We start from the raw sequence: 26,312 nt of genomic DNA on the forward strand, positions 1-26,312 counted from the left end.
CTGAACCCAGCACAAACATTAAGAAAGAAAGGTAAGTATCTTTGTTCAGGTAAGTGGAGAGGTGTCAAATAAGTACAACTGAAAGATACCTGTTACCTGTATAACTGCCCCAGCCAAGTAATGGAGCTGCTGACCAGAAGAAAGCTGCTACCCAGATGAGAACCAGGGCCACCGTCATACTGCTGTTGCTGATGCAGTGACCTGAAATGGCATGTAGTCAGAAAATAATATCTAGAAAGGCAAACATATCTCTCAAATCGAAACACACTCCTATACCAACAGCTAATAAGGAAAACACAGCTATTTTAAAAAATATTAAGACAAAAAACCCCATATTCATAAGAAAAGCTTAAATATGAAATTATCTCTCAGGCTTGTGTTCAGGACTATTCATGAACAGTGGAAACGAATGGCTTTTAAGGAAGAGGTAATGTATTTGTTGAGCATTGTAGAATTAGCAAATCCTATGTTAGAATTAATGTTTTGCAATTTTGTAAAAAACAGGAAACAGTTTTAAGTTTTATGCAGAAACAAACAAGATAAGTCTAAATTCAGAGGATTTTCTTATTAACTTCAAAGTTTTCCCTGTTAAAAAGGAGAAAATACATGATATGGTCAAACTACATTAGCCATTCAAAACAAATGATTTCATCTGTCTTGCTGTTGGCATACATTGATATTATTCTTTGTTTACAAGGAAAATATGTATGCATCCACCAATCTTTGTTCCTCAAGACTCCTTTAAAGTTATACTGGGTACTTGTTCAGATTTCCTCAGGAGATAAACATAAATTATCCACACCCTTAAATGAACATGTGCTACAGGTTTGCAAAAGAGAAATGTAAGTTTTAAATATGACTTCATAATATGCAATGAATGTAACGTGTAGTATACATCACAGCCAAATCCTAGCAGGTCCAACAGCAGTTTGTGTTGAAAATTAACTTCATCAAGTCTGTCATTACAACAAGCTGCAGAAGCACTTACTGTGGAAAAAAGACCTCCCTGCAGAAGTTCTTTTAACAGCTAATACTACTCATGCTGTTAGGGAGAAACAAATATGATGCATCCAGTGTATTTATGCATGCTTTACCTGTGGATATAAATAGGTTCCTGCCTGAAAGATGGTGCAAGCCAGTCATAACAAAGGCATGCAAATTGATAATAAATTATCAAAGGGTGGGTGAAAGGAAGACTAGGGAGAATTTACGGAAAGTGTAGGTATAAAGAAGAGAGATTACATAAGGCTCTCGGAGTCAGTCTTCAGCAGGTAGGAGATCTTTAAGGTTCCTTCTAACCTAAAATCATTCTATGATTCATTCTGTGATTCATCTATAGACTTGCTGATGAGGGCTTCACAGGGCAGAAGACGTGTAAAAGATTTCAGACCAGATTTGTACAGTGGGACACTTGTATGCCTTTACAGAGACATTTATACTGAAGGTTAATAAAAAAATTTAAACTAAACCCAGAAAGAGTGGTTAGTAAAAGGTTCCTATCACTGGAGAGAGTAGTGAAGAGCAGTTGTTTGAGATATTCAGGTTACAGGTCAACAGGGCAGTAGAGAAGGAATAAGTATGAGTGAGAGGCTGTGCTGATGACGCTTTGCAGATCTGGGAGGTGGCAGGAGACAGGGAAAATCTGGGCAGAGCAGAGCCATGGTCAGTTCTGGGGATGGTAGGAGTAATTTTTATCTCCCATGGTGTGGAACTGTGCACTGAGGGGAGACTGGAGAGGCATGTGGGTATGGCAGGCTGCACAGTGCTATAAAAGCTGGAGGCAAGATGTGCAGACTGAGTGTTCCCAACACCATCTAAAGCAGTCTATGATGCCTGCTGTGCACCAACCCTGGCAAAACACCCTGAAAAGTGAAAATATTTTTGTGTAGGGCATCATTCTGAATCAAGGGTCTATTAACAACTGGAAACTTCCCAGACATCATCTCACAGAAGATGAAATCCCAAACTTACAGTGTGATCTGGACAACAATGTACGCGTCACTTAGAAGTCATTTAAGTTGCATTTGGAAGAATACAGAAGGGCAGCAGGACCTCTGGTGTCTTTGGCTCAAGGGTGAATTTAACCCGTAGTGACTAAAGTGTACCAGTAATATCTTGGCTTCTACTGGGGTTAGCCCTGAAGGATTCTATGCCAGCACGTTTGTAATGTAAATGACTGCATTATGTTCTGATTTCCAATGCCTCTAATTTATATTCAATAAATAGCCTGGACTGAAAGAAATACAGATTTGCACCAGGTTCAAGGCAGAACTGGACTTGCCTTTATTCCTTACCTCTCTCAGGATGGCACCCTTTGATGTAGCGAGTCACACTGATTACTGTCAGGGTATTAATGCTAGCCAGGCCAAAGAGAAGCGTCAGGAAGCCATCAATCTGAAAAAGAAAGAAGTGCAGGATATTCTTTTACTGCAGAGAGCTAAAAGGGAAAAGAACCACAGTAATTGCTCCTGTCATTTTCATGTTAATGCTCTCGAAAGTTTTTCCAGAAATCCAACTAACAGAGAAATATAAAATGTCAGGTGCAGTTATCTTCTATAGGATCAGTGATTATTTAAGTGCTCTGTCATGTACATAAAATAAACAAGCGAACACACCCTTACATCTATGCTCCCTTGAAATGACTTGCCAAATGAAGGAGAAAAAGGTTAAATTGAAAAGAAGAAAAACCCTGAATAGGCAAAAATGCACAGGACGCAGCTGCTCTGCTTAGGCAGAACAAACACGCAAACTAAGCCCATGAAATTTAGGCCAATGAGGGAAGAACGTAGGAGGTAATACGCTTGGCTGAATACAAAAAGCTTTTAAAAAAATTAAATAAAACCAAAGCTAAATAGTTCCAATAGGTTGTGTCTCAGTATTGGTGCTACTGATTGGCCTGTTATTTATTAAGGCCAGATCCTCACCACCTCTGACTGACGCAGGCAGAGCCATCCAGCTGTATTGGCTCTCACTGATGGATGTGTCTCTGTGATATACACACTGGAGGGTTACAACTCTGCTAGCTTCACTTATGGAAGGAAGTTGCTGCTGACTTAGTGGAGATGGATGGAGCCATCTGCTAGGGAGCACTACATGGCTGGGAAATGATCCAAGCAAAATGCTGAAGGCAGTCCTTTTTTGAAAGCTTGCAAAGATATACCAAACCATCCAGGGCAGAGGAGCTCTTGGAGGTGCCAGTTTTATACCGAGCGAAGCAAGAATATTAAGCAAGGGTCTCTGGACTGTAACTTGGCATTCAAGTGGTAAAATTATCGGCAGAAAGGCACATCATTATCCTACAGGAATAAACTCCATCTTTGTGTGAATGGGCACAACTCCCATGGAATTCAGTTTATCCCAGCACTGAATCTGGGGCTTTAATCCAGGCTTAAAGCTGAGACCATTGCAGATTGTATAAATTAAGTTGGGTAAAGGATTAGGAAAGGGCTGTTTCATTAGTTCTTTTACTGCTTGTTTTCTTTCCTACCAATGCTCTAATAATGACTCCATATTGACTTCTTAATGCCAGCTTTCATGGTTAAAGTGCATGCAAGACTTGCTACTCCAACAATTTACATTCACCTCTTCTCCACTTACCATCAACTCATGCTTGGTGAATAAAGGCAACCATGTTTACACCAGAAAACTGACTTTCTTGGATGTCTCAGTTACTTACCAGAAGCTGCAATTGGCTGAATTTGGCATTCTGAGTGCTGTGAAGATTGGTGAAATACCTGGATATGCAAATGTGTTCTGCATTTCATTAGCCTTATTGATGCCAACAGCTGCTGCTTCTCCATTTGCTTCATAGATGGGGAAAAGAGCATAGCCAAGGACTACTGAGAAACCAGGCTGCCTAAGCTCAAGCAATTGCATTAGTTATCAGATTAGAAAGGAAGCAGTATTTCAGCAATGATGCAAATAAACACTTTGAAATTAAGTCTAAACAACTATGAGATAGACTGAATACTGAAGTAGTAAGACAAACTTCTTAGTGTGCATCATAGCCCTCCTAGGCTGAACCTGGTTGAGGTTTTCTGAAAAACATCAGTGTATCTTCTATCACCTGCAGCTGTGACCATTGTTCTCCCACTGCCCTTCCCTGACATCAGACCAGAGACAATTATATTAAGTGATCAGTCCAAACAGTCCTTAAGCACACTTACAAGGGAGGAGAGTGCATCTAAAAATATACTCTTGCCCTTTATCATTTAAGATGAAACTGTCACCATAAAAAAGAACAAGCCAAATTGTTTTCTTTGGAGTGATGCCTTGCTAAAAAAAAAAAAAAAAAATAGCAGTTTAACTTGAATTAACACAGTTCACAGGACTGAGCCATTGTCAGAGCTATGTCACAGTTTCATACTATTTCATAACAGCATTTCAGCAGATCAACATACTGTTGGTTCTGCTAGTGTGTGGGCTACATCAAAGATTTGGCCAGGGTCAGGGTCATACAGTTAGTAAGTGGTTAAAGTGGCCTGGGGGCAGCTGTGCTAAGTGCCCCTGTGCTAGCCACAGGCTCTGGTGTCTAGGAACAGGTGACAGGGTGAAATGCCAAGGAGAAGGCAAGATGCCTGGGGGTGACAAGAGTGCCAGGATGAAATGGATTAAGGAGGTAAATGAGGTGGCTCTTGAGCTGCAGAACAGCCCATACAGAGGCCACGGCATCTGGAGCATTGAAACACAAGAGAGCATCCAACAGGGTTAGGGCTGCTTTGGGAGTAGGACTCAAACCAGGATTGTCCCTGACAAACTTCTATGGGTGATGAGTTAGCTCTTGAGCTTTGCCACGCATATGCCATTTCCCAGCAAGCTTATCGATCCTGCAATACTTTCATATAGGTGCCACTTAGACATATGTCTTCAAAAGAAAACGAAGGATTTACTCCAGCTGTAGCCAACCTACTTCAAGCACAAACCTACCGGATATGGAATAAAGCTCTCTGCTACTTTTTCTGATCCTGAACAGAAAACACTGACTGTAGGTCAGGAAAGACTGCTGGCAACCCAAAGTAGTTAGCAACAGAAAAACTGCTTTAGCATAGTCTCGATTTCTATAGGCAGAGATATTAATATATGCGGGTACACAAAAATATTTGACATTCTCAGTTTTCTGCACCTTTAAAGATATATGAAATGACAGCCAAGGAAATACTAGAATAGTATATAACATTTAATCACTTTGGAAGATTGATGCTGTTCCCCTTCACTGGTTCTGTTTTTCCTTTTCTTTTATCCTACTCCCCCAGCCAGCTCCTTCTTTCCAAAGTCATAGTGTTTCCTCCATTTTTGTGTAATGCAATTTTATCTTTCCTATTATCAATTACAATCAAATAGCAGCAGTGTTAATAGGCAGTAGTGAATTCTGACATAAACACGAAGTGATTGCATGATAATTTTGATCCACCAGCTTTCCTTTTCACCCGTTAAGAAACAGGAGTAGATTAGCAGTTTTAAAACCTTTTCTCTCAGTGCTATACCAGATTACTCCCTTGGCTATATAGATGCTCATGGAACTTGCTCATATCTTTATGTTGCCTGGAAGCTAAGACACAGCTGAAGAAAAGGCTGTGTTTTTTCTGCTTTGTACTTGTGCCTGGTTTTAAATCTCACTGATGTTCTAGGTGTACTATTTACAACCCACAATACATAAAGCTCATACTGCATACAAATTCGTTTCTTAAGCTTTGCTTCCAACACAGGGAGAGTCAGGAATCCCCAGTGCACTATCAGATTTTTAGCTATGAGCTTGGGTGTGCCCCATTTTCACTACCATTAATACTTATGCATCCCTGCTGAATTCATAAGGATTGTCTTCATTTACAACAGACAGAGTAAAATATAACCTATTGTTCTTATTATTGGATTAATCAAGTTTAATGGCACAAAAGCAGGTTGCCAAAATAGCTATTACGTTTCAATTTAGGCTGAAACACTGATCTCACCAGCCAGAAAGGCTGCATCGCTCCCTCCTCTGGTCAACTGGTGAATCTGTTGCAAATATCCCGAAATCCATTTGTTTCCCTTCAGAACCACAATGTCCTGTCATTCTCTTCCATTAAATATGAGATGACGAATATGTAAAGAAAAATATAAACTTTAAACAGGAATTATTTTTCCATTGCATATGTTTAGAGTCACCACAATAAGCTCTCTCAGAACGTTTTTTTGAATACAGAGCCTTACACAGCCTTATCAGATGATTGTCATTTTACTTGAGGTATCCCATCTGCGCATGCGTGGAAACACCTGCTTTCTAGCTCTGGGTTGATGGTGTGGGACCACGGTAGGTTTCATGTCTCTTTCATCCACCCATGAAGAATGAATGGGGACAAAGTAACCAAGCACAGAGCTCATCCCACCCGATGATCTGGGTACAGTGGAAAGATTCCCATCTTCAGGTTAAATGCTGTATTGCCATTGTCATTCTGTGAATTGCTGTACAGGGAAGTTAAGAAGGACTAGACGGGGAACTCTGGCATTGCCCTCTGGGAACATCCATGCTACATTGTGTAAAACTCTTTTCAGTGGGCCTGAGCCAAAACTCCTCTCCAATTTGGTGATGTTAATTCACAGACTACTTGTTTATTGCTAGCAGCACCATTACTATAAACAAACAAATACACAGACAGATAAAAAAGAAGAAAACAGGAGTCACCTGCCTTATCTTTACATTTCTATCGAAAGCAAGGCGTGGTGTTGTGGCATGCAGTGATCCTACCCCAATAACTGAGATCCATTAACATCAGATTAAAGTCACGTGTTTATTTTCAAAGTAAAGAGGTACTATCTTTGCCTGTTCACAATGTTTCTGGAAGCTTTCACTCTCAAGGGGAGCAGAAGGCCCACAGGCTCTGCCAGGACAGCCCAAAGATTACAAGTGACCCTCCACGTTTTCCAAAGTACAATCGCCTGTGCTGTTTCCCAGCAAGAAGGAATCTGCTTACGCAGCCACCATCAGGTTAATACCAGGTCATCTCCGACTGCTGGCTGAATGCCACCAGTGGAGTTGTTCTTCTGCTCATAAGGCTCCTAGGCACAAGGCAGGGCAGGTTAGTGGGGGTACCAGTTCAGCCATTAATTAGCCAAGAAAAAAAACATGCTACATCCTTGAAAGCCTGAAAAAAAATGCATGGATGCTAGGGATCTCCTCTTAGGTTGACACTCTTGGTGTCTCTGCATCCTGTACCAAAATAACCAGAGAAATGGAAGATAACAGATTTATCCCAAGAAGATATAGTGCCTATAGTCCTAAAATGGGTATGGATTGCAAGGGTGTTCACATCAAAACTGTATGATAAGCTGGACCTGACAGCTCCTAACAGAAGAGTCACATGCATTTCCAAGGAGTCCTAGTAGCCCAGGGAGAGCCTAGAAGGAAGTGTAAAAGGTACAGGTTGTTCTTGGCCCTAAAGAGCTGCCACCAGGTGCAATGTCATTCTTTCTACAGGGACAGTGGTGTGGAAATACTGGATGTCTTGTCATACACAGCCCACTGCAAGCAACAGTCATCTTGTCATTGATTCAGTCAGGACAGGATCAGGGTCAGGACCTGAACAGGTATTGCTTCTTACACACTAGCAGTGTACTGACTTAATGGAATAAATATTTATGAAATAGAAGATGGGTAAATTTGAGTTAGGACTATTTAAGATACACTCAGATATTATCAGAATATTCTTTTTAAGTTTCACATGAAATTTTGCTTAAAAGTCAGTGAGAGGATGTGGCACACAGGGATGATCCAGAAGAACACAAATTGTTCAGCCCTGTGCTGCAAAGGCCTTGAAACAATGAAGTTAAGTGATGGACAGCATTTTTTGAGAGAAGATATTGCATCTCTTAGAAACACACAGCAGCACAGAAGAATGAGGAAGGCTACTGTTTTCCACATAATAAAAGGATGTTTCAAAGCCTTCTGAGAGGAAAAGCTAGTGCAGGAATCAAAATATAGGCTATGGAAATTCCTGGTTCTGTAGGAGCACTATTGGACAACGAATGCCCTTTCCAGGCAGCAGCGTGTGGTTTGACGCAGCGCTTGGGTGGCGTGGGGTGGGCTACGTCAGACTTGTTAAACAAGGAAGCAGACAGTTTGAGCATTCATGATTCTTCAAGTACCAAATATATAACTTCCCTAATTTGTTCACAATTGGTGGCAGAAATAATAATTTACAGGAAAATAAGGGAGAATTCATGGCTAATGAAAACTGGCGTAACTTCCCTGCAGTCACATTAGTTACACTGAAATGATCTTCTATGTTGCTAATGATTCTGTTTGTGCAAAGGCACAGTTTTTCTCCCCCTCCCTGCAGATGAAGTATTTTTCTCATTAAAATTTAGCTCACAGATGTCTACATGAGTTGCTTTTACCCCTTTGACTGCGATGTGCACACTGTTCAGATTATATCAAGGAGGACCAGAAATAAATAAATGAGGAAGACTAATATCTGCAATTTTTTTTCCTAGTATCCAAATCTCAGTTATTCAATGAAACAAGAATGAGGATACATTCTAGTGCTTATAATATTTGAGATTGCTCAGAAAAACATATCTAGGAGAGGAAGATTTGTGTAGCACACTACAGGCAAAATAACAGGCAGTCTTCTTTTGAATTTACTTTATAGATCAGTCTGCGTATCCTACCTTTCACAGCGAATCAGCGTGTTAAGGTGAGTGGAATACAGACTTAATCTTACACAGCTTTTTTCAGCACCTTTAACACCTGTTTTATCTGTTAATGCTCTTAGTGCCAGTTCCATGATTTGACTTTGGGTTATTTTCATCTTACTGAAATGTCAGGAATGATGGACTATATATAAGTAAAATCTCAGCAATATCACGCCATAGTACTGTGCTAGGATAGTCAGTAACTGTTTTTCACTCCCTTTTTAACATTTGGTTTAATTTCTTTTAATGTCTTGTAGGTAGGTAACTGAACTTTTTTCAGCTAAGCAGACATTAGACCACATTCCTATGCTATTACAATCTGAGGAAAAAAAACGCCACAAAAACCTGTTTTCTTCTGTCCAAGCCTCAATCTTAGAACTACATGGTTTGGCGCTGGGATATACAGTGATATTGTGAGATTTTTTACACCAAGGAAGGTTGAGCTAGCTCAGCCTTTGGATGGGAAACCTCTGCCACAGTCAGGCACTGCAGAAAGCCTTGCTGAGGATGAAGGTACTCTTGCAGCATGGGGTCTGGCTCCCCTACACGCGAGCACGAGTGAACTCAAGGTGTGTCTGTGCAGGCAGTTCCCCAAAGGGGGAGAGAGAAGGAAAAATGTGGAAGAACGCTTGAGTGCTTTTACACTAGGGCAAGGCTGATAACAGCAACCGCCACTACACCTCCATGTAGCTAGCTGGGAGGGAGGGAGAGAAGGAGCAAACCTTTATCCACCTTGATGAATGTTGGTAGGGGTAAAGATGAAAAGTGGGTGGGTTAGTCTGGTTTTAGAAGTGAGTGCTCTGTGGTGGGTACTCACATGGAGAGCCGCTGGGGAGAATGAGAGGCAGAGGTGGGGGTGAGACGTGTGTGCAACAGGTGCCTGTTATATATGGGGTGAGTTTAAAGTGGGATGATTTTGTGAAGGAACAGAAGAATGGATGATGGACCAAAGTGAATGGGTGGTTGTGCTGGAAGAGGTTTGATGAAGAATGCATATAGATACCTTACTAACCTTCCAAGTGTTGTGAAGGAAGGAGAAAGGAAGCCTGTGAGCTTTAATTTTAGTCCTTTCCATCTGCCATTACTTCTATTACCTGGTCACGCTGACTGCTGAGCTATCGCTGGTCAGCAATCTCGCCCAGAATGGGAGGGAAAACCATACCACAGACGGCAATACAGAAATATCTAAGCACTGTCTTGGCAGTTACAAACACGTAAAATCAAAACTGAGTCAACAGAGACAATAGTCTAGCTAAGTCAACAATCGGCTGCTTTTACCAGTTGTATAAAATGGACATAAATCAATCTCCTTCAAATCTATTTATGAAAGAACCTAAGTGCCTTCAGGGCTTTTAATTTATCAGACAATTTACAGAACATTCTGTTAAAAGAAGGTATTAATCTTCTGTTTCCTCCTCAGATAAGATTTACCAATATTTTACAATCTGTGTATAGGAAAAGAGTTACATGCATGCTCTGAGAAAGCAGATGCCATCAATAAAATAGAAAATAATTTATTCAAGATTACAAGTCGTCCCTGGAAAACTTCTGAAAATAGCCCACATATTTTTACCTTTACTAAGCTCAGAATTTCCTACTATTGCAATTCTTGTTTTGGTGTTTCAGATCCCCACCCACAATTTTTACAAAAGATGGACATTATTACTTCTCAGAAACGTCAAGATAGCCTTCTAAACATTAGTAACACCAAAAATGCTGGATTTTTCAAGAGTCAGCAAGAGGTAGTGACTGCAAGCTGAATCTACAAGAGGGTGTAAGGGCCACTGTGCTCAGCTTTGCAGGCCTGCAGCTCTGGTTGCTTGCCTGGTGTAATTGTGATTGTGGCTCCAAGCTTGAACATGGCAAAAGCTAGTGGGCAAATAAGGCTCTTACAGTAGCCAGCACTAACAAGGTGAGGGGCATATCTCACCTCCTTTTCGATTTTTAATGCCTTACTCCAGGCTGCAAAAGATTAGAGTTGCGTGGTATTCACAGACATATCCTTTCCTTAACTGTTCAACACTTTTCAAAAATCAAGCAGTGTCCCTGTGAAAAGTAGAGGAGTACTGATCCATTCTTGCTTTTCCCCCATGAAAGGTGTGCGAGAGTCGGATTCACTTTTCTCCATCCAAAGGTGCCCAGACCCACATTCCCTGTCTAGGAACATAAGCCCCAAGACTATTCATCATATGGGGAGGCTCCACTGTCCTTGGAGCAAACAAATAAATAGCAGGGCCAGAGACAAAGAGAAACTCCCTACATGAGTGGTCACACCTGTTGGAAGGAGGGGAACCCTCCTTGTCCCACAGCAGCATTGTGAAAGTAGAGCTATGGCATTGTCCAGTTTTCCTTAGAGATCCCCATTTGTTTGGGATTTCAGCTGGCAACTTGATCAGCTACACCACCACAATTCTGAAAAGTACACTGAAGTGCAAGAAATCCCAGGACATCCTCCTCAATGCACATGGACTGAGTCTGGCACTTCTAGAAAATTCTGGATTTCCCGGACACTTTCAGGATGCACATACGCCACAGCTCTGGTGCTGTCAGGCAAGCTGTGCACACCAAATTAGGGATAAGAGAGTTAAATGATACACACATGCAATGTGGGGCTCACTGCTGCTCACTGCATTGCCAGTTGTTTCTGTCCACAGTGTGCCAGACAGAAGTACTGTATAGAACATCCAAGCAGGAAGCGGTAAAGGGTTCAAAACCAGGTTTCCTCACTGCTATGTAGCAAACCCAACCAGAGGGTAGGACAATCATCTCTCTATCTCCGGCTCCCCTCTGTGGTTTTATTATTCCACACAACACAGAGCAGCTTCAGCAAGAAGAGGGTGAAGGCAGGTCCTGCCAGTCTCCCCTTGGTGGGACGGTGAGGGCAGGCTGCAGGGACAGAGACGGTGTGGGCTGAATCCTGTCAGGCAGGCTACACTGTTGTGCTCGCTAATACCTCAAAGCCAAACGTAGTTTTTATTGGTTCCTCCTGTGGCTGTTTCTGTGCAGAGCCGTATCTGCTGGGGATGCCCTGGCACCAGCTGGATGGACAGATGGACAGGGGATACCTGAACTGATAGCGGGGTGCGTGCATCTGTGCTAATAGCGACAGTCAGCACGGCGGTGGCTGTGGGTACCTCTGTGGTGGTACCACTACCTGGAGATAACTACGTTGTGCTCTATAGCACACAGCCAAGATATTTCTGACTGTTTCTTACGTATAAGTTTTTTTAAAGAAGCCTATACCAACAGACTGAGTACATGATAAGAGCAGTCAATTTTCTTGACCCTCATAGTAAAATTCTCAAGTATTTATAGAAGTAATGTCAAAATAACCAAACTGTATTCTAAAAAAAAAAAAAAAAAAAAAAAGAGAATTAGTGGAAGCAAGTTGAAACTGGAGTACCAGGATTATGAAGGATTTCAAATTCTAATGCACTCCACAACCCATCCAATGCACCTATGGGGATCAGACAGGTTATAATCCTTCCCCCGTACTTAAAGGCTTCGTGAAGCCTGCATCTTTTGTATTCACCACATGATTAACAGATACAAGAAAAACTTTCTGTTGGTTGATTAATAAGGTTTAGAAGAAACTGTGGTGTTTACCTGCAGAGAATTAATATTTCTGTACTTCCTACATGTCAGCACATTTGCATGATGTGTTATTTATAGGTTTCGGTGCATCTTCCACTTAAGCAGAATATATAAATAAAAAAAACATATGGGAAAGACAAAAAGATATCCTGAGGTAGTTCTTCACTAGAAATATAGTCAATGGGGGAACAGATGGCTCTTGGTCATTGGCTTACATTCCCTGATCTGAACTTTATTATATGAACTAGTTTATTTACTGATAGTATTACCAGAGGCTAAAAAATGAATGTGCTAGAGATTGACTGTCCTCCCTCTGTCCAGATGAGGACAAGACACAGAGCTAGAGCAGGAACATGATAAACAAGAAGTGAAAGCAGTGTCCAAAAGCCACCCTTGGAAAACAATATCCCTATGCAGCATTCAGCAGGGGCAGCATTTGGATACAGACCTATTATGCAACCTAATTCATGACAAGAGAGCTGTCAGACCTCCAAAAGAAAAAATAATGTTTAGCATGGGAAAGAACATGATGTTTTTCCTATACGGAGGAGGAGAACAGGAGCACACATTTCTGTTTCATTCAGCTGGTATGCTGTGAGATAGTCCTTTTAGCTGGAATTGCACCTTTTGCTACAGACAGTTTTCACAGACTAGGCTGTTTTGAAAGAGATGTAGTATCTGTCTGTCTTCTCCCCACTCCCTCTAACTGGGGCAGCCAAGAATGGTGAAGCTTAATTTTGAAAAATATTACCCGAGGGCACAGAAGGAGACCCGAGTCAGAGGAAAGGAAAATAGGTGGATTAAGTGAGGTGAGCTCATGAAATTTCTTCATAAACAGAAATGACAGGCTAGCTTGAGAAAATAAAGTTTTCCTAAGCTTACCTGACAGCAGAAGCTGACTGATCAACCCGGAGCAAAAGTGTAGTGAAACGGACAACAACAGAAAGTCAAGTAAGGCCGTCCTCTGGACTCAGCAAAACAAACCAAGTCAGGGAAAACACACGGGCCATGCTAAGGAAAGAGCTGTGTTCGTGCGCGCAACAGCCCAAATTGTCATCCCAGCTAATTGCAGAGGAGCTTGAGTGTGGTGAGGGGAACAAGAGGCATCAACTTTGGAGAGCTGTGACAGAAAGCATGGGATTTGCCTTCCCAGCACAAAGTTCCTCATTCCTCATGTTCCCAATCTGAGACTCATTCTGGTCAGACTACGAATGTATCACATTCTATAAATACCAAAACCCAAGAAACCAAAACCCTACCCCTGTTCGATGCTGAACTATTGTAGAATGAACTTTGTGCTAGCTGTCCACACACACATGGAAACGTTCACATCTTTTTTATCCACACAAGTCCCGCTATTTCTGCACAATATTATTCCTAAAAACAGCCACTCTACTTTCAGAAGTTACTTTTTCATCAATAGCTTCTGTATTGTCAAGTTTAATAATCAAGAAGATGTATTTCAGGGTTTAAACATGTTTTTGAGACCCCCTAACACAGAACAAAATGATGATAGAAACAGGAACTCTACATGATTTTCTCTCAACAAGCCACAAACAACTCAACCACTGAACAAGTCACAACCAATTCAAAATATTAATTCACAGTACGAATTGACTTTTCAGGTTACCACGGATTTTTAGTTAGCATAAATATAGTATCAGTTCCTATTTGAAATTATAAATGTTAATTTTTAGAGCCTATAGAGGTTTAGCAAAGCAGAAACTTTAACAATTTGCAAATTAGAGTGTTTAGAAAAGCCAGTGCATTGTTAATATCTTGAACAAAATCTTTGGATCTCAATACCTTAAAACTTTGCTTGATATTTTACAGCTGACTGGTAAAACCAGAGATCCAAAACCAAGAGATCCAAATAGTATTTACTTAACACACCCTGACCAACAAACTATCTGCGTACCCCAAAAACACTGCAGACTGCTTCTCTCCTTGTAAAGGCAGCTCAAGCACAGCAAGATTAAATATACCTCCATCACATTAAGTTCAAGCACACTTCCATTCCAGTCCTATAACATCTAAAACCCCCAAAGCCATATCATTGTAACGAGACTCTAAATAGCTCAAAGTCAGCCAAAGAGAGACTCCCAGTCAGAGGCATTGTGGAAGAAAGCTGAAAGGCTGCTGACAGAAGACTCTCATGGAAATTGAGATGTTAACACACAGTGTGCCATGCCATGTCGATTCCTGTGTGTGTTATTTTTTACAGCCCAAAAAGGACCCACAGCACAGACGGGCTCTGGAAGAACTTGATCTGGGGCGCTAGAAAGGTCATTTAATGTTATCTTTTTTAACCTGCTGGGTTGTAAATGTTAAGTTATGTCACAGGTCTTGGTTCAGGATTTTACACTGCCATACATAGAAGTCTGCAGCAAAGCTAGAACTGAACCTGGAGATCCAGATTTCACCTTTCATTTCTGGATCACAGCTCCAACCTTCTTTGAACCAGGGAAGAATGGGAATCTGTTTAATTCTGAGTGTGGGTGTGAATTTTACAGTTTGCAACTATGTTTATCTGATGACTTCCAAGGTTTCCATTAATAAAAAAAAATTAAAGAGGTGACCTCGAAGTTTCTCCTCAACAAACCTTAGATTGCAATTGTAAGTGTTCTCAGTAAAGAAATAGTGGGATTTTGCTGAGGATATAATTAGCTTCATCTTGGTAAATCCTTTACTGCCAAATGGCTACAGACACACATTTTAAACAAGACAATAGTAATTTTTTTTAGATCAAGCTACATCTCCTAGGTTAATCAGTCTTCTGTGAGAAATCTTCCTCTGGGCAAACTGAACCTTTGTATTGAAAGGGAGGGGACATGAGCTGTAAAAGTTCTTTCACATATACTTCAACTTCCTCTTTAAAAAAAAAAAAAAAATCAAAGGAAACCCACACACAAACCAAAAAATCAAGGAAAGAGGATTATTTCTCTCCCCCTTTTCCTTCATCATGATCTTTCTTACACCTTGCTGTAGGCTAGCCTGTCATTTTCATATTTTTGATTCTCTCATAAACAGACACACTAAGTATAATCTTTCTCACAAATGTTACCAAAAGCACCAAGAAGCCAGGCTTGTGCCTATCTATCCATGGGATGCATTTATATTCTGTCTGCATAGGTGTGTTTCAGAATTGACGATAATAACATTTTCTGAGTTATCCAACATCCACTTATCCTACCGCAGGCAATGAACCAACCAAGCATTAAGGAGTAAGATTGAAGAGATATGATTGATTTAGTACAAGAAGTTGTATGCTGAAATATATGGGTATACCCAAAGGCTGAGTGCAGGCTTTGCTTTACGCGCCTTGTCAAGTGGGAGTCTGCGTTGCTTTAAGTCAAATGTTAAAGTGCCAACAAGCAGGTTGACTTCAAGGGAGCTGAAGACAAGCACAGCCAACACCTTAGCCTTCCAACATCGAGTGGGAGCTATGACATGAAGTAAAAAACCCAAAGTAGTAGCAACTATTGCAAATGGAAAAGATTACTGAAAATAAGACACACACTGATCGAATGCATAGATTTATGGGTGTAACAAAAGAGAGCACTGTCCTTTTGAAAGGTCAGTCAGTATTTCTTATCACTATTTTAGGCCTGTCAGGTTATTTATATATAGCATATACACAGAAATAGCTGCACCTATTTTATCTAATTAAGTGTAATCCAGTCTTACCTGGCAAGTCCATATCGATGTGATAATGAATCCATCATCTCTGAAGACATTGAAGATTTCAATGATCCCCCGTGAATAACCAAACACAGAGATACTGGCATCTGATACTGCCAAGTTAAATGTGAGGTAGTCAGTGGGCTGCAGAAGATGTCTTTGTTTATACAAGACAAAAATCACAATGCTGTTTCCAAACCAAGACAACCAACCTGTAAAAAAAAAAAAAATTAAATCCATGAAATCAGCAAATAAAGCAAGAAGCAGTTCAGTGTGTAAAAAGTGCAACATCTTTTCTAAAGTTACTCTTTTGTTCCATTAGAAACGAATTAAAGCAGATTATCCATGGGAAAACCTATGCATGAAGCCATTTTAAATAGATGGTTACATTACAGAAGCAGGAACAAGTGAATTATTCTGTCAATAGAACAAACATGAAGAGCTGCTGCTGCATCTGTCAAAGATCCACCAATTAAGGGCCTAGAGAATTTTTTTTTCTAAATGAGCAGATGAAACTCATGAAATGTAACACCTGGGAAAAAAAGGAAGGAGAAGAGATTGGTAAAGTGGAACAGAGACTACAAACTATCTTTCAAAAGCTGCAGCTGTTTAGGTATGTTGTATACAATAATGGGTAACAACAGTTCATGCACATAGCCAGAGAGTCGCTTTACCAGTCCTCTCTGGAGAAGTGCAGCTAATACGGTTAAGTTTCTTCTCTTAGGAAAGTTTAGGATCTCATTGAAACAAAGCCTACCCCAGATAGGAATATTTTTCTGTAATACATCTGATAGACTGTATGAAGAGAACATTTAGAACAGACCTTTAGGAAGCTTTGAAGTATTCTAAAATTTATTTTTAAAGAAAGTTGTGTCCTCTCTTACTCTCCATGAACAGAGACTTGTACATGCCTAGTTGCATGAGGAAAACTCAAGGGACATGACTGTAAACCTGGTGAAAGTCAGCCACTTAGTTGGAGAGACCTGGTTTGCAAATGTGCATGGCTACACCCACTCGTGCAAGGCCTTGATAATTTGCATCCCACTTCTTGGAATGATGTAGAAACAAATAATTTTTACCAAAACATCTACTCATAAGTGTTAGGCTCAGTGTTGAAAATGGGGCTTTCTCCCTTGAAAAAGGGGATGGCTCCAGGGCTTCTGCAGGAGTGGGGCTGAGCAGCAGGTCGAGCAGCACCCAGCTCCCCGTTGGCTCCTGTTTCCACTCCCCAAACCAGGTCCACCACTGCCACCATAGGTGGCCTCACTTGAACTTGGCAACATGGAGCAAAACACCACCTCTTGAATGCCTGCAGCCTAGAACAGGTTTAGGAACCCAGCAGCTGGTGGCTTTGTTTCCCACAGCTGATGCCAGGGTACAACATTAACTACCAGGTGAGGGAGAAAAAGGTTGATCCATAGCCCTCTATCCAAGCACAGGTGGTAGATATCCCAGAGTAAGGGTGATGTATATTGACACAGCAAGGGGTGAATATTTGCATTGAAAAGGGATGTTACATAATGGCGTTGCACAGCATCTCTGGATATTCAAAGGAGTTCACGAAAGATGGCCGATGGGTTTAATGTTGTAGCAAGAGGGCAGCTGCCTTCCTTCAGGAAGCTTCAACAACCCCGTACGTCAGGAACCCAGCACGTTGCCGCAGGGCCACCTTGGCTAGGAAGGGAGGGAAGGAAATTGCCTCCGAATCTCCAGGCCACCTGGGAGTGTCACGAGGTGAAAAGCCGAAGAGCGAGGCGCTTGTTCTCTGAACAGAGAGGCTGGGTACTTACTGCCTGGTGAGGTGCTCTGGGTGGTCTGGAGTGGGAGGGGAGGTGGTTGATGGGACAATCCTGGTATGGCACTATGAACTGCTTTTTCTGCAGAGCAATTTCCTCTGAATAATGTTTCTTCGCAAAATTGCCACGCTGCTGCAGCTCAAATGCACATGGTTTACTAAAGAGCTTTTGAACTGGGAAGAGCTGACATGTTGGCATATGGTATTAACCAGAAATAGCCGCCGGTGCCATGGTACACAGATACATATATATGTTGTTATAAGGATAAAAGACCAACAGTAATAAATACATCTTATTCTGGCCACTAGGTGACAATATTTCTTAATCAAGAATCTCGTTTCCAGCGGTTGCACACACTTTAAGTCAGGAACTGTTTCTGACTTTTGTCTTGAGTGCAGGTATTATAAACAGGCACAGCAGGGCACTGGACGAGGACAGCTTTGGGAATGCATCAGCACAGTCTGCAATGCAAACACGGTGTTCGTGTATGTCAGCTCTACCTCCTGTAAGGTAAGATAGTTTTCAAGTCAGTAGGCAGGGAAATATTTTCCCTGTCAAGATGAAGACATAGTGCTAAAATGGCAGACAAAATAAAACGGCACCTCCTTGGAAAAAAGCAAAATTTTGTCCATGCAGCGTAATGGATATGAGAGCTGCCCTTAAAGTGTCAGGTACATCCACTTCCTGGGAATACAGAGCAAATTCCCCTTAGCCTGGATTGTAAGGGAGTTTTAGTTAAAGTATCTTAAGAAAGAAACTGAGCAAAACCTCATGTGAAACAACAGTGCATGCTTTAGATGGAGGTGACAGAGACACAGCATTCACGATCATTTTTTGGAACTATATTGACACGCTGAGGGTGGGGATGAGGGAAGCACTGAGGGAGATGAGGTTATGGAGCAAGTATGACTTCGGTAGGTAGGCACAATCCTTTTAACCAAAGCAGGTGGAGACCTGTGTAACCAGACCTGGCATATCCAGTCCTTAAAACATCTGATCTCCCTGGGTAGTAAGGCATATTAATACTGTGATTAAAAAAAATGGAGGAACTTGATTCTCAGTAAACTGTGGAGTAACGAGCATAGTGGTCACATAAAGGTGCTGTCAACTAGAGCAGTGGCTATGGGACACTGGGTCTTTGCACCATCAGATAGATAGGCTGGGCAGGGGTTGCTGACTATATTAACTGATTTTTTTGTTTTTTGTGTTTTGGTTTTTTTTTTTTAAAACCAAACTCAAACAACACCAAAACAAACAAAAACAACCAAAAAGCCCCCAAAACCAAACCAAACAAAAAACCCCCAAAACACACCACCCAACCAACCCTAACCAAAAGAACAGCTCAAACCAAACAACCTCCTTCCCTCAAACCCTGATAGCACATCAGGGGAAAAGGTTGAAAAAAGCAATGTGGAGGGAGCACAGCGATAGCTCTGACACTGGGTGTAGGTAAGGACCCCCCGCCAGCCCCTTTGCAGGCAGCGAGTGCCCCAGGGTACACCACAGGCAGATGAGGAGCCCAAAGAAACCTCTGAACTTGGAAGTGCTATAAGGCCTTGGTGTCAGCAGACGACATCTCAGTAAAACAGAGGGTAGATAAGAAACACTGAGGGAACCAATTTCATTTTTTTTGCAAGCTGCCAGCACTATTCACTCACAAGATAATATGAAAAAAAAGCAACGCCCAGAATCCCAAGGTAATTCTGCTCAGGAAGGGTAGGTTTCAACTGACGTAAAAGTGTGGCTGAGAGGGGAGAAAAATAGCAGATAGGAAGAAACTGAGCACTTCCACCCAACATGAAGTCCGGAGAGGAATCACCAAATTTTCCCCCACAAGCTGTAACGATGTCGGATACAGGCTGCTGGCCCTTCTGAAGTGGCAAAATACACAGATAACACACAGCTACTGAAGCTTGTTAACGCAGGGCAGGACTGAGAGCAGTTCCTGTGAGACTGGCAGTATCAAAGTAGAATAGGTTAAATGAGTGTTGATAAAAGCTAAATATCAAATGGCTAAGGAGTCGCTTTTACTCCTCAGACACCCACAGAAAAGTACTTGGTGTCACATTTGCAAAAGTAGGGAGGTAGGAGGAACAGGATGGAAAGCAATATTAAAAATGTTATATTTCCCTTATATAATTCAGTATTAATCCTTCCCCTGGAATAATAACCCTCTAACTGAGCATTTTAATCCACAGACATCAAAAGTGCTCCACCAGGGAGGCTGGTGCTGTTATCCATGACTGCTGGGGGAGGCACCAGAAGGCTGCCAAGCATCTTGTTATAGTCAGGAACCAAAACCCTATTGTCAAAATCCTTTATCAATGTGTTGCCCGCCAGACCAGGCAAAGAAAGCACTGAAACAGTAGCTAGCAAGGGTGACTAAGGATATTGAAAACCTCTCTGCTGAAAGCAACAGAGAACAGTGTGATTGTTTAACTCTGGAAATAGCAAAGAGGGAACACAACAATTTCTGCCAAATCACTCAAGCCTGAGCATCCAGGCATACCCTATTTTTCTCTCATGTACCTGAGATGTTATTTGAACAAGCAATAAGAGAACAGGTTGAACAGGCTGCATGCAATTTCATTTTTAACATTCAATTTATGTTTTTGCAGAGTTAAATTTGGTACAAGGGAACTGATAGCTCTGAGCTGGTCATCCACATTTCCAACAGATGACTGCATCCATGCCCAGCTAAGATAGGTTATTATGCTTTACACTTCAACTTGCTCTTATTAGACATTGTTCCATGGCCTTTACTTGTAAAATCTGACAAGTATGAATTAGAAAGATGGGTGTTACAACTCACGCATCTGCAGTTTAAAATATACAGGGAGCCTTAAGTGGAAGAATTCAAGAAATGAGAGCAAAAGGTAAAAGCTCAGTGCCCCAAGACAAGCTATGCTTTTCCCTCAGTAAATAACCTTATCTCTAGGACAGAAATTGGACTGAGCAGCTAGATATAGGGCAGACATGAATGAAGTCAATTACTGATTCAACTACCTACACAGAAGCGTAGAAGTCTGTCTGGAAAGGTTTGCTGTAAAAGATTTTCAGACTAGAAAACTTCATTTATACCAGTGATAAATTGTAGAGAATTTGCAAAGCTGTCATTAACTAATTCAACTGTGAAGTGACCCTGCTCAGTTTTTAGCCTTCACTGCTAATTATACATACATAGTATCCTATTCAGGGAATATTACCATTTTTGGCAGGAAGGAGAAGAGTCATCATGTTTTAGACTTGACAAAGTGTGGAGAGATTATTTGCTCAACAAACGAGATCCTTTTGCAGATGAATGTTTTATGGATAGTTTGTTGCCTTTCCCACCTTCTCAGATTTATCTGTCAAACAATGTCTCAAAATAATGCTCATTCTGTCACTTGCCAAATAACAGTTTACTATTACCATTCAAAACCACGTGCCATTTAAAGGCATGTTTGGGTTCTGTGGTCTTCCCAGCTGTCTGATGGGCTTGGTAATGCTCTCAGCATGCCTTTCTGATAAAAGCACTCACAGAAAAGTCAGAATTTGTTCTCTGACAAATATTCTCTCCTACTGACTTAGAATTTCCTTTTGTGCCAACCATTCACTCTAACAGTCCCGGTTAGCTGTGAAACTAGCAACAATGAGCACAGAACATACTGTGTATAAATGCAATAAAGAACAATTTACTTCAGAATTCCAATTAATAATTACAAAGAAAAAAATTGCTTCATTCCCCCCCCACTCCCCGGTCCAAGTTTGAATTAGCCAACATCTGTGTACAGTACTTTTAAATTACACCTAATAATTTAAACCCTACAAGGATTTTCCACAGTACTACACCACTGAAGGCACAGGCAAAAAGAGGTCAGACGTAATGCTAGCAATGGGACAAGCTCCCACCCATGCGTCAAAGACAGTTCTGAGCTCGTGGAAGGGAAGGATGGAAACGGAGTGCTGTCTTCAGAATGAGAATGCTGATGTAGCTGAGCAAATGAAGGGTAACACAGTGGCTGCCAACACTCACAGAGAGTCCCTCTAAGCATGCTATGATGGCTCACGACTATGGGGTTGGCATTGCATTTCCCCCCCCACTTTGATGCTGGATTGCTTGCGAGGTTAGTGTGCAATACCTGTTCCACCAAGAGCTGTGAGCTCAGGTTTCCACACGGTATGCTGAGGGACCCTCTGTCTGGATCCACACACCAGCATGGTGGCAGGTGTATGATACATACATCAGAGTCCTGTCTGTCACATATGACACCCATGCTACCTCTGACTTGAGAATTTCCAGAAGGGAACGCGCAAAGAGGCTTCATCTCAGCAAAACGTGTTAGAACATGGTTCTTGGATATTCACATTCTGCCAAGATGTGTAGCCATGGGAAGACCTGGCCAGAGATGGTTAGATTTTCTGGACTTTATCTTGAGAAGGTGAGGTGATGCAGAGAAACTCCATCGTCTGGGTAAGCACGAATACCAATGACAAACACCCCTTTTTGCAAAAAGCTGCACTGGTGTACTTGGATTTGAAAGAGAAGAAAATATGTAGCAGTTACAGAAGTGTAACCACTGAAGCTGTTTCCCAAGGCATCAAAAACCCCAAAGTATGGAATATGAACACCTTTAGGATTTTGTGTAAGGATCTACCCATGGACCTCCTGGAAATGCAGATTGTATTTCCAGACCCCTAAAGCCATGCAGATACGGGAAGGTTCCAGACTGGCCTTTGTTCTGTGCTGTCAGAAGGGCAAGAAGGTGTCTGTGTAACAGAGGACTTTGTTCTGTCACATCACTGCTCCCCATAAACTGAGTTACTGGTGTACATAAATCTAATAGCTGTAAATTGTTACAGCTGGTGCTTGCAGAAGTGTGGCAGTAGACCTTTGAGCAGAAGAAGACATAAGGACTTTTCTGATTTATGTATTACTAATAGATTTTTTTAAAAAGTTTTTACTCCAAAAAGGTGTACCTACTTCCATCACACTTTCACCAGATCCACGCTACAATTAAATTGGAGTAGTGTTATCACTGGTTATATATACTCACTGAGTTTTGAGTCTGGAGGTAAGTTTCAAGAACAGCAGCTATGACATGCCAAGCACTTGTAAGCTTGGCAGAAGGATCTGGAGCAATCAAAACCCAATAGACATACAGCCTGAAAGCTTAGGTACGTTAAAAAGTATTTGCTAGAAGATGTGGCATCACCACCAGGAAGGAGCAGAGGAAAACACCTCCGATGGCCAACTGATGGCAGAAGTTTCAACCACCAGTGTGATGCAGCGGCAACTCTCGGAGAATCAGTAGAGCTGGCCAAGTGTAAATATTAATGTCAATGGTGATAGCAAGACCTTGCTTAGATGCTGTATTCAGTCCTGGCTGTAAGTTAAAAAAAACCCCAAAACCACAAGAGCCCAGGTTGGAAAAGACAGCATAAAAGGCTGCGAGGATGATACGCTGGAATGACAGGGGAAAGGATGTTATGACAGCAGATTAAGAAAACTCCAAATCAATGAAACAAAAAACCAAAAGCCCTCCCTTAATACAGGAATACAAAGGTTGACCACAGGGTATGATTGTTCCTTTAGGAACAAAGACTGTCAGTAGGATATTAATTGCAGGCAAAAAAATTACTTCAGTTAAAAGGAACAAAAAAGGAATAAAGTTAGTGTTATCACGTTAGCTAAGAATTTAGGGTCCTGCCTAAGACTGGAACAAAATCAGGAGCAGGTTGTCAATTGGAAGAGTGGAAGCAACACCAAAAAAACTCTAGCCAGTTATATGAGGGAGCATGATAGCTTCATAAATGAGATTACATATTGTAACAGCAGGGACTGGCCATGCTGACCTAAGATGTTCTTTCTAGTCTTAAGTGCAGCTGATTAATTCATTAGCTGATGGTGCAGCCATTTCCCAGCCATTCATGAAGGGATATGCAGATGTGAACAGATTGGGGATAAATTGGAACAACTGATTTATCTTACAGCCACTCTTCTAATTAAGTCTCCTAAGAAGCTATACATTTTTCTACTAGAAGTTCTCTTTTTATTCTTTTTATTTTACCCACAACTTTTTCTCCATAGTTCTTATAGGTAAATAAATATATATATTAAATTACTTAGCGTTTCACACTGTAACTTCTATAGAGCTTTCTCAAGCATAATCTGAGGGCTAATAAGCTACTTGCCATATGTAAAAAGCTTAGAAGAAGAAAAAATCTGTTTAGATCAATTATCTAAAACCAGAAACATTTCTGTATATGCTGTTTGGGAGAACAGATTTAATAAAAGCTATGTTTTCTTCTGTTTTCCTGTGTGGTTTTATGGTTTGAAATTTTGATTACCTAGCAAAACTGCATTCTTTGAAATTTGATAAAGTTTCCTTGTATCTTGCAATGAGTCTGCCACAAATAGATACTATTTAAATAAGCAAAACAAAATTGCATTGGGATCATGTGAGTTCATATCGAGTGCCAGTTTCGAATCCTTGTGATACACCTACAAAAGCTGTCTTACAGCAGAACCGAAATAAACGCACAGTACTGTGACTGCTAACACAGCATAATGTTGTAGCACTTACAGCCTTCACAGATCCTGTTTGAGGAAGTTTATTTCTACGTGCCTCAAACTTCTAAAGTAAGAGCAGTACAAATAGTTAAAAAAAAAATGTTTAAAACTGCAGAACTGTATTATTTATCTCTGCCCGAGGTAACTGTAGGGTGCCAACAGACCGTTAGCTGTCAAAATGCTGGGGATCACAGAACAATAATTCAGTGCTACCGAGACAGAAGAAGACACAAATATCATGTACTTCTGATAAGGAACTTAATTTTCCACATACTAAGTTGAGTGAACATTATTTAAAAGTTTACAGGCTTAACTATTTTTTTCCCTTCAAGATTTCTGCATTGATTATTAATTTCTCTTTAACAAAAGAAAGGTGTACCTTTTTGATTTTTGTAATAGCTGAAGGAAGAAGTTGCATATTCTAACACCCTGTTCCATTATGGGTGAAACCCAAATGAAACACTTTGAACTTTATACCAAACTCTACTTAGGAGCTTCCTTTCACATCCAAGCCGAGTACATACCTAAAGCCAGTAGGTAGAAACCTATGATAGTCTCTCCTTGCTCTGTAACAGCTGCCTCTCTGCTCAGAAAACTGATGTTATTGTTCCTCCAGGGCGCCTGTGGAGAAAACTGGACAGACATTTTCAGCAGAGCTTGTGACCCAGAAATTACCCCTTCCTCGGTATGTCCTGGTGAAATAAAATGGTTCCAGCCTTTTCCTCAGTTTCTGCTCCCTGCGTTCAAGGGAGCTTTTCAAATACACTAATGATCTAAAGAAGGAAATCTCAAGGGACAGCAGCTTTGCAGGTTCTCCTTCACTAATCCTGTCTATTAATACAGCCGGTGAATCTGTGACTAGCCCAAGGCAGCAGATTTCCTCATACCCTTGTTACTGCTACATGCAGAAATCTTTCATGAAGAGCATGTATCTGACAAAAAGACAACTTCCTTTATAATGGGGTGATAGCGCATAACCTCCAGGCTCACAGGCACACCCACAAGCATAGTGCATATTGAATACTGCTACGTGCAGAAATCTTTAATGAAGAGCATGTATCTGACAAAAACTTCCTTTAAAATGGGGTGATAGCGCATAACCTCCAGGCTCACAGGCACACCCACAAGCATAGTGCATATTGAAAGGTTGCTAAAATAGCAGCACTTTTGTCTTTTTTTTCTTCACTGAGGACCAGTAGAGTTTTAGTTCAAATGCAATTGAGGAAAAATCTCACAGAGATTAAAAAAAAAAAGGCACAGTAAAAAACAATGGGGAGGTGTCACCACTTGAGAATGTGATTTTAACAGCAGAATAAATCATCTGTGAAGTTACTTTACCAGCAGAATAGTTGGTAATTTAAAAAGAAGGGAAGATAATTTCTAGTACAGGTTGAAAAAATATTTTTAGTTCTTTGAATCGTATTTTTAGACTGCCAAGCACTAGTATGCCCCAAGTACAGTTGGATTTTCCCAGAGTGTTGAAAAATGAGATCTCATCTTGTTGAGGAGACACATTACATGTGATTTAAGTGAGTCAGTCTGGAGTATTTTTAGTCTTTACTGAGGTATCAATGATTGTATTTCAGATATGGCCTCTCTTACCATTCAAGTTCTGATCATAATTAAAAAATTTGTGTCTGAATTAATTCAACTGGAGCAGCAAAGTTTTCCTGATGAGCAACACACTCTTACTGCACTGAAATCCCTGTACCCCTCTCTGTGCCCTGACCAGCTTGTCTCTTCCCACCCTGGGCAGCACATCCATCGGCCCTGGTACTGGCACCTGGCTGATGGAAGTAGAGCACCTCACCCAGAACCTCCACTGTCCACGGGCTGCCTTTGTCCCTCCTGAAGCAGATTAACCCCTCCTGGCAAGCTTTCCCTGTGTATGTTACGATAGCCTCATGGTGAGAGAGAACAGAGGCAATGTGATGAGAACAAGAGGGGAGAGCAGTACTTCACAGCGAGAAGGGAGAAGGAGCCGCGTTGTGGTGAAAGACAGAAGGCTCTCACCTTCC

General features: G+C 41.2%; 1 protein-coding gene across 1 annotated transcript; it reads right to left on the bottom strand.

Annotated features, from left to right (window-relative positions):
- Nucleotides 1-96: 96 nt before the first annotated feature.
- LOC104514876 (opsin-5-like) lies at nt 97-24,939 on the bottom strand (the record flags this gene model as incomplete). Its single annotated transcript, XM_010158678.1, has 4 exons — nt 24,819-24,939; nt 15,952-16,157; nt 2,295-2,394; nt 97-201 (listed from the first exon to the last, which is right to left on the bottom strand). Coding segments are annotated over exons 1-4 (532 nt in total), but the record flags the coding sequence as incomplete, so codon positions are not given.
- Nucleotides 24,940-26,312: the final 1,373 nt, after the last annotated feature.

This window comes from Eurypyga helias, unplaced genomic scaffold, assembly GCF_000690775.1.
Source record: "Eurypyga helias isolate BGI_N326 unplaced genomic scaffold, ASM69077v1 scaffold109, whole genome shotgun sequence".
Classification (NCBI taxonomy): domain Eukaryota; kingdom Metazoa; phylum Chordata; class Aves; order Eurypygiformes; family Eurypygidae; genus Eurypyga; species Eurypyga helias.